Source organism: Quercus robur, chromosome 2, assembly GCF_932294415.1.
Source record: "Quercus robur chromosome 2, dhQueRobu3.1, whole genome shotgun sequence".
In the NCBI taxonomy this organism is placed as follows: Eukaryota; Viridiplantae; Streptophyta; class Magnoliopsida; order Fagales; family Fagaceae; genus Quercus; species Quercus robur.
The window spans coordinates 11,251,041-11,260,519 of NC_065535.1; the positions used below are offsets into that span (position 1 = coordinate 11,251,041).

Genomic DNA, 9,479 nt, shown 5'->3' on the forward strand with positions numbered 1-9,479 from the left:
GCTAATTTTTTTCAAATTTTCATAAATTGTCTCTTAAAATGAATAATTAATATATGCCCACATCAAGGTATACATTAATTAACCGAATCATGTTTTAAATTTGTTTAATCTATTTTTGAAAGGAAGAGGAGAAAGAGAAAAGGTTGTTAATTTCCCTGCTTTTTATTTTTCTCACCACAAGGTTGGGTCATAGTTGCATGTGACTTGTAAATATGGGAATATTAAAACTCCAAACAAAAAGGCAGGTTAAATGAATGGAACAACTGAACAAGAACATGTTCCTCCATGTACATATCCCCGCTGGTCTTGTCAGTGGTCACATTCAAAACACAACTGAATCAATCAAAAACCAAACCAAAGTACGAAGTCTCAATACGGGGAACCATGGTTCCGTGACGGATCGAAATTAATGATGGTCCCACATCGGAATGCGGGTTCCTAAGTCCAAACCAAACTGGAAAGACATTACCTAGTTTTATCAACTCCTTCTAAAGCTTTTCACAAATTTGGCAATAAAGTTTATCTTCTTCTTTTCATTTTCACCAATGCCCTTCATTCACACACTTTCTTTTCCTTTCTTCTTGTTCAGTATTTCTTCACATCTTGAAAGTTAAGAGAAAGGAAAAGAAGCAACACAAAGAGAGAGAGATGGCAAGGGGAAAGATTCAGATCAAGAGGATAGAGAACACAACGAACAGGCAGGTCACGTACTCAAAAAGAAGGAACGGTTTGTTCAAGAAGGCCAACGAGCTCACTGTTCTGTGTGATGCTAAGGTTTCGATTATTATGGTCTCTAGCACTGGCAAGGTCCAAGAATATGTTAGCCCTTCCACCACGTACGTTGTCTCTTTTCTCTATAATACTGCTATTATTTGTCTTTTAATTTTTTTTTTCTACTTGTTAAATTAAACCTGGATTTCTCCAAACAAGTTTTAGATCCTGAATTATTTTTCTTTCTTTTTTTCTTTTATGGTTGCAAAAATTTGGGGTTTAGAACGAAGCAATTGATTGATGAGTACCAGAAGGCCAAGGAGACAGACATTTGGAGCTCGCACTATGAGGTTCTCTCTCAAACCTTTTTTTTTTTTTTTTTTTTGAGAAACTATGTATATTAATATACTTATACATACAGTAACAAAACATAAATAAACTAAGATTAATTAAGATTAAAGATTAAATTGATATAAATAAAAAAAATAAAACTAACAGCTATATGCAGTTTTAACAGAACATAAATAAAAGAAAATATATAATATATTTTTTCTTAATATGTTTCAACTAAATCGTGTGTATATTTTCTGTTAAATTACTTAGCATTTTCATTTTCAATATAAAAAATAATCTCCTACTTTGTTACATAGCTGAATTTTAATATGAAAATGCCTATTATATGCAACAAGGCCGGTTTAATATATACCGATAATTTCAAATGGGGTAATATTAAATTAAATTATAAATTTTGCATCATAGTATTTAAATGCATCTCACTTTTCCGAAAAAAATAGTGAATGCATCTCATTTTTTTGAGATACAAAATTATTAACTAATTTTTTGTATTTAAATTTTGTTAATATGTCATTTTCGATTACTAATTTGGTCAATCTAAAATAGAATTTTATCACTTTTGATTTTTTTTGAAAAATTGTTTATGTCAAGACAATTATTGGGATAGGGCCTTTTTTTTGGTATTTAACCTTTTCTTTTAAAAAAATGATTATTCACTCACAAGATGGGCCTTTATTTTTACTAGGATATGACCTTTTTAATTGGGTGCCTTGGCCCTAGGCCAGCCACCCATTTTCTACAATTATAGTAGAAGTTAGAAGAGTAAGCAGAAATGCAATCCCTCCATGAACAAGTTGACAACTTAGTTGTCGATGCTTTTGTCCCTTTTTTATTTATTTTAATGAATAGATCCTTTGGTCCTTACTAACCATTGGCACATGAAGTATTTGACAATTTTTTGAGGCAAAAATGATGATGAAAAGAATAAAAACATATTGTGTGCTCGAAATCTACCACAATTTCTATCAAAATTTTGAAAGAAAAAATTAATATGATATATATATTGATTAAAAAAAAAATACACATGCATATTCAAGAGCCAGGAACTATATTAGAATACCTTAAAACCGAAATAAAAACAGTAACTGTAGAGTTTTAGGTGGATCTTTCACCCCTTACGCGACTAAACCAAAAAGAGAAGCAATTAAGACAAAGAAAACCATATATGTATATATATATATAGTTATGCCTAGTTTTGACTACTTTGCTTGAATACACTTACCCTCTCATTTCTCAGTTTGACTTGGTTTTCTACATAATAGGAAAATATTTTTTGGTTGTTAAAGGTTTTTAGTTGTATAAAACATTGAAAACATAGAAAACAAATCGTGACGATGTTTTATCTTCAAAAGTTTTTTTTTTTTTTTGGGGGTGGTGGTGGGGGGGGGGGGGGGGGGGGTGGGGCTTAACTTGGTTTTGGGATTGAGATCTTACGCAATGGTTTAAATGTGCTGCAATAACTATGCACAACTCAAACAAAATGTTAAAAAGTTAACTTTGCTCTGTAGCCATTAGATCAGGAAAAAAATAGTAACTTTTTAAACTTTTTTTACAGCCTAAGGCTGTGAAGAAAAATGAACTTTTTAACTTTTGCTCTCAACCATCAATAAGATATTGGATCTTGTTCAATAACCTAGTTCTTGCACATGTTTAGATCCTTGGTTCTGGGAGGAGGATCACAATACAAGTCAACGTTCTATTTGGTCTTTAGGCCAACTAAATTTTTGGATTGCCCAAGCATTTTTATATATATTATATATATGTGTGTGTTAGTTAATGGTTTGTTGAAGTATGGTAATGGATGCAGAGAATGCAAAGAGAGTTGAAGAAGCTGAAGGAGGTGAATAGGAGTCTTCGAACGGAGATAAGGTATATATGTAATAGATTATGAGTGAGGAGTTATATATTGTGAGCTGCATGTGACAATTGCATTGGACTTTTATAGAAGTACTTACCAAATAAATGAAAATGTTTTCATAGGGATAATGTGTTAGTAAAATTTTGAATTTAATTGGAGGATTTTTATTTTTGAAATGCTGATTGATAGGCAGAGGATAGGTGAATCTGCGAATGATCTGAGCTTGGAAAAAATGCATATTCTTGAGCAAGACATGGAGAATGCTGTCAAGGTTATTCGTGAACGCAAGGTTGGATCTATGACCACCAATAATTAAAAAATTTGCTAAATTTCTACCATCTTTATTGTTATGGTTATGATTTTTATTATTTTACATATTCATTTGATTTCATTAGGTGCATGTTTTGGCTGTGATGAAATTTAAATTTGTGAAACTTTAAGCTTTTTGCTATAGACCTTGTGGGGTACTAATTACCATGGATATTTGTAAACCTTGTACTTGTACTTGAAAGGACTTGAGCCCAAAATGTGATGAATATGCATACCTTTTGCTACTTATTCAAAAATAAATAAATAAATAAAGAAAAGAAGAAGAAATGCACTCCCTTTGCTGTTTTATTTGATGAATATGCATACTTTTTGTTCAAATATCTTTTCTCCCTCTCCTTGGGGGTGGAAACTCACTTTAAAAAAAATGGAAGAATAAGCTACACATGTTTTGATTTATTGTAAGATCTTTCTATTTTATCAATGGTTTTCGTTCTTAGCTATAAACCCATTTAATAGAGTTGTGAATTCAGTATTCAACATATTTTTTATAAACTTCTTTTTCTTTATTAGAGTCAAATTTTTTTAGCTTATTTTATTTATTTGGTTAGGTTAAACTTTTTAAACCCTACTTTAACATAACTTATCTTTTAAACGCAATAAACCATTGAACATAATAAACTCATCCAAAGTTCCAAATAGGCCCTAGTCATTCATGTTGTGGAATTTCTTAATTTTATACCCCATCTTGTATCTATAATCTACTTGGAAATACTTTGCCGCCAGCAGCATAAGGGATGTTTGTGGGTTTGTGTGTGTGTGTGTGTTTGTTGTGCTTAACAGATAAGCTAGGGTTTTTCTAAGGCTTTTTAAATTATCTTGTAAGCTTATTAATGAACTTGGTTTTTATGTTTTCCACAGTACCGGGTGATTAGTGGCCAAACTGAAACTTTCAAGAAAAAGGTAAAACAATATGGTTACTTGTCTATTTCATTGAACCTTAATTGTATTTTTTAGTTTTGCTTGATAAAGGATTTCTTCTTTCCCCTATTTCACTTTATTGCAGTTAAGGAATGCTAAAGACATACACAGAAATCTTCTACATGGAATTGTAAGCATCATGCTACACACACACATACATATTTATGGAATTTAAAATTTGAGAAACAAATTGGAACTAATAGAAGGATTTTTTTTACTTTTATTAAGGATGCTGGAAATGAAGACCCACAATATGGATTAGTTGATAATGGAGGAGATTATGGTGCTGTTATTGGACGCTCAAATGGAGATCCTCACATATTTGCTTTGCGTCTGAGACCTAGGCAGCCTAACTTTCATAGTGGAGCAGGGTCAGATCTCACAACTTACACCTTGCTTGAGTAGCACCTGAGATCAAAGGCTTCAGCTACCAATGTATTCCAAGAATGCGAATTATGAGTATTAACAGCATCTAAACTATGCACTCAACTATATGTGACTACAAACATTTATCGTTTTTCTACTAGAATATGCAGTTGACTTATTAGCTTTTCTGAATAATGGTATGATGAAGTTAGACTCTCATTTATTATATCTTTATTTTGTTTACATACTAGTTCTGCCAATGCGTTATGCTTGGTATATCTAGAGGAATCTAATTAAAGAAGATTATGTGGCAATTCTAAATTATCCCTGTAGTGGATTAAAAGTCATTCGATACAATTTTTATAGGACTTGGGATGTACCATACTTGAAACTCATGAATTACAATCCCGACTCAGAGTAGCATAAAAAATGGAACTCTTTAGATTGCTCTACTAGCTTGCTCGGTACATGGTTGCTCAGTGCTCAGAAGCTAGTCTCTCTCCCTTCTCTAGGCTTGGGGAAGGGGTATTTATAGAGAATTCAGATCTCTACTCCCCATGAAAGAGAGACTGAGCGGAGATTTTTTTTGTCCCATTCCTCCCCTTTTTGTCAAGGTGAGAGGATGGGTTAGGGCATGATTTGCCGCTCCATATTGTATAGATGGTCATTCAACATTTAATACTGAGAAGTTGTTGGTACTTTAGACTGTAAATGATATTTAATGCTGAGATGGTGCTTGCTTTTTTTTTTATTATTATTATTATTATTTTGGTAAAAAAAGATTTATTAAAAAAGTAAGATATTATATAACAAAGCCTGTTGGAGTACATGTCATTAAGGTCATTCTCAGAAATATTAGCAATGTACATAGGCAGACTTTCAAAATAAGTGAACTCAAAATTCTTACTAGAGCTCATCCTAGTAAGGCTATCTGCACACTAATTTGCTTGCCTATAATAGTATTTAAACCGAATCCGTTGAAAACAGAAAGCCAGAAACCTACAATCATCCAAAATATGAGAAATTACATTATTCACATAGTCAAAATTACCTAAAACATCCACAATAACTTTGGCATCAAGCTCAACTACTAGAGATGAAATATTTAAATTGCAACATATCATTAATCCATCCCTAAGCCCCCATAACTCCACCACAAAACTGCTTGTTAGCCCGATGCTCTTGGTAAATCCTCTACCCATCTGCCACCATCATCTCTAACTACACCCCCACAACAGCAGCTCCCGGATTGCCAATAGACAACCCATCCATGTTGAGCTTTATCCAACCCTCATGAGGCCTTTCCCAACGTATTCTTTCAACTCTTTTGCAGAATGGCAATATTGGAGATGGTGCTTGCTTCTCATGTGCATCAACTGTGAAATAGATGAAAATGAATTCGGCCCGTGGTGGCATTAGGAGCCCCACGTGGTTTGACCATTCAACCCAACTGTATTCCACACATATTGATCGGGCCATGCCTATCCGAGGAGTCATTGATCTTGCCTTGGTTGGGCTTGGGCTTTCCTTTTACTATGGATCTTTTGCAATTGGGCCTCTTTGGGTTGTTGGGCTGTTCCCACAACAATCCTTATAGATATTAAATACACTTCATATACAGATACTATGGAGGTGTTAGGTTCTCGTGCGAATTGGGCTTGAAGCCCATTTTCCTCTTTAATCTTTTCTTTCTCTCCACCTTGAATAAAAAGAGAATTCAAAATTTTGTTCTTTTGGTCTTTCCCTAATGGTTGAAGCCTTGAAGGCACAAACTTTATGTGATTAGTATGGAACCATTAAAGAAAACATTGTCAGACAGGAAATGTATTGTTTTTTCAGGAGTTCTTAAGGTATCCATATTTTTGGGTTGAGCAATAATTATAATAAACTCAATTGTATACAGCTTGAAAACACAATGGACTCCAATATTGCAATGGTCCCATAAATTACCAATTTGTGCTTTTCCCTTTTCTCTGAGATTCAATTGCAACTTTATTACTTCATGTTTCTTTATGAGATTTGTGTTGAATGTTTTAGGCTTGGCCCCATCACCCATTTTCAAACCCTTTAAAACTTAAAAAGGTGTTTTGAGATTTTTACAATGTTGCCTTGTTCCATTTTGTGAGACAACAGGAATTTATTGCTCTTGTAGCATGTAAATTAAAATTTCTTACTTATCTTTCTTCACGGATAGCTGAGATCTTAGTTGAATCTCTCGGAGTATTGTGGGTTTCAATTAGTTTAATTGGTAAAGTTTCTAATAGTTGAATAAGAAATTTAAGGTTAAATCTCTGCCTATACTAAAAACCGATTGGTGTCTTAGTCTGGTGATAAAGAACACAATCATTAAAAACAGATGCCATAAATTAAAACTCCATAAAACTAAAAAAATAAAAATAAAATATCCCCGAGCATTAAAAAGAAAATTCTCACTCCAATGCTCGTGTAAATAAAGCTAAATGTCCCTCTCATTGGATTCTTAATTAAAGCCAAAAGTAGGCCCCTTTGTTTGATTAATACAATTTTTTTTGGTTGTCCCCATCAGATTCTCTCTAGTCAGCTGCAATAAGTGTCATGTTGATCTTCCCCATCACCTTCTCTTTCTCTCATTCTTTTCATGTAATAATGATTTTTTTTTGTCTAATGTCATAATCAACAATTTTCATACGTACGGCATGTATTATTTCTAACAGAAAACAACTAAGTTTAAACTAATGCGATTTACAAAGAACCATAATCCTAGGATTGGTTAATCCGGCAGACATGCTTCCATGTTTTTCACTTGTAAATGATAACCTGTAAGTATGTTGTTTGATTCAATTGTTTTACATAAGATGCTTAGGAAAACAGACTAAATAAACATATTATAAAGTGAACTTAGATTATTTTTTTCTAGGTAGTTATATTTAAAATGATATTATTCTAAAAGGTCATGAACTGCTTACTTGGATGTCACTAAAGAGCGAAAGAGATGACTCGGACTGTTGGAAATTTATGCTGAGGGGTGACTTACCAAAAGGGAAAAAAACAAAGCTACCGAAAACAAAGAAAGGTTTTAATATCATGTGAGACAGAAACAACATGAAGATTGAGGAAAATAATTGAATCCATGGTTTGGCAATCCATGGTTTTGATAATCTGACGCCAATTTTCTCTAGTCTGTCGATAAGTTTTTTTTTTTTTTTTTTTGGGAGTATATTTTTAAGAGAGAAAGAGATGCATACTTAACCCTTTTTTTATATTTGTATAGAAACCCTATTATTTTAAAAAATAAAATTAAGGGTAAACTACATATTTGGTCCCTATTCTTTATAACATATTTCAATTTGATCCTTAATCTTTTAATTGTGTCAATTTGGTTCCTAATCTTTCAGTGTCGTGTCAATTTAGTCCCTATTATTATATCTTAGATAAAAATTGATGATATGTCAAATGGCCAAAATAAAATTTTATTGTATTGTCACATCAATGAAAGCTAATTTTTTATTTTGGCCATTAGATGTGTCATCAATTTTCATCTAAAAATTATCAGTAATAATTAAATTGACACGATACTGAAATGTTAAGGACCAAATTGACACAATTAAAAGGTTAGGGACCCAATTGAAATATGATGTATAAGATAAGGACCAAATACGCAGTTTACCCTAAAATTAATAATATGGGTACTATAACAAGCTGAATGTATAATCAGTTGGATTCAAATAATCAAAATGTAACGCCCAAGTCATTCCCATATTCTTACATGTTTAAAACTTTTAACCCGAATCCATCCATCCCCAAATAATTCAATAATAATAATATAAAACAATCTCAAACGTTTACATTCTTACTACTAGAGTTGCGTCAACTGTCAAGTCCGCTTAAAAAAAAGAATTGGGTCAAGTAAAAAAAAAAAAAAAAAACCCGCTAAAACCGATCATTGTCATCCTTTTCAAGTGGGATAAGACTTTTTTTTATCGAATAGGTTTTGAATTTTTGGTGGACGGTTTCATAATGAATGCTTATTGGCCAACACACCAATAATTGTTTTCCTTAATAAGAACGATTTGTAAAGTAGTTTGTGTTTATAACCTTTCCTTTTACTAATTAAACATAATAAATTTGTATTTTCTTTACTTATATATCTATAATTTAGTATAATATTGTGACACATGACATGAGTTTTTGAGGTTTTACAATTTTATACGTCATTATTTTATATAATATATATATATATGTATATTTATATATGGTTCCATAAATGTGATGGAAGAATTTATAGTTCCATATATAAATACAATTACAATAAGAAATTAAATTCTATAAGGACGTGATGTAAAACTCATGTTTTACTCTTCTAATCCCAACATGTCACATCATCTTATCACATATTTAAGAATAAATACAATCATACTCAATCAATTCTAATATCCATATATAAATCCAACCAAATTGAGAATTTATTGAGATGTTATTAGGTGTGGTAGAATGTATTGAATTTTAAGTAAAATGCTGATATGGCAATCACTTATTGGATGGTGTAAAACATGAGTTTTACACCCCATCCTTATAGAATTTAATCTCTTATAATAAATGTCTAGTATTTGTAATAGAATGGAATAAAATAATACATATGACCACTAATTTGTCGAGACTTTAATGTTTTTGTTGTGGCAAATTGTATAAGAGATTAAATTCAATAAGGATGTTGTGTGAAACCCAAGTTTATCCCTCCAATCCCAACAAGCTATATCATCAAATTACATTTTTTTTGTTAAAACATATTAAAGAATTGGCACAATTACACTCAATCAATTATAACATCCATTTGAAAATTCAACTTTAACTGTAAGTTTATTGAGATGTTATTATGTGTGATCGGATGTATTGAGTTTTAAGTAAAAAGCTGATATAACAATATTTTATTGGATAATATAAAACATAAATTTTACACCCCATT

At 31.7% G+C, this 9,479-nt stretch overlaps 1 protein-coding gene across 1 annotated transcript; it reads left to right on the plus strand.

Moving 5' to 3' along the window:
• The first annotated feature begins 373 nt into the window (after positions 1–373).
• Positions 374–4,771, plus strand: LOC126712342 (agamous-like MADS-box protein AP3). The gene is made up of 7 exons (XM_050411639.1): positions 374–836; positions 995–1,061; positions 2,873–2,934; positions 3,113–3,212; positions 4,112–4,153; positions 4,257–4,301; positions 4,400–4,771. Exons 1-7 carry the CDS (start codon positions 649–651, stop codon positions 4,574–4,576), a joined length of 681 nt encoding a protein of 226 aa, XP_050267596.1. The 5' UTR covers positions 374–648; the 3' UTR covers positions 4,577–4,771.
• Positions 4,772–9,479: the final 4,708 nt, after the last annotated feature.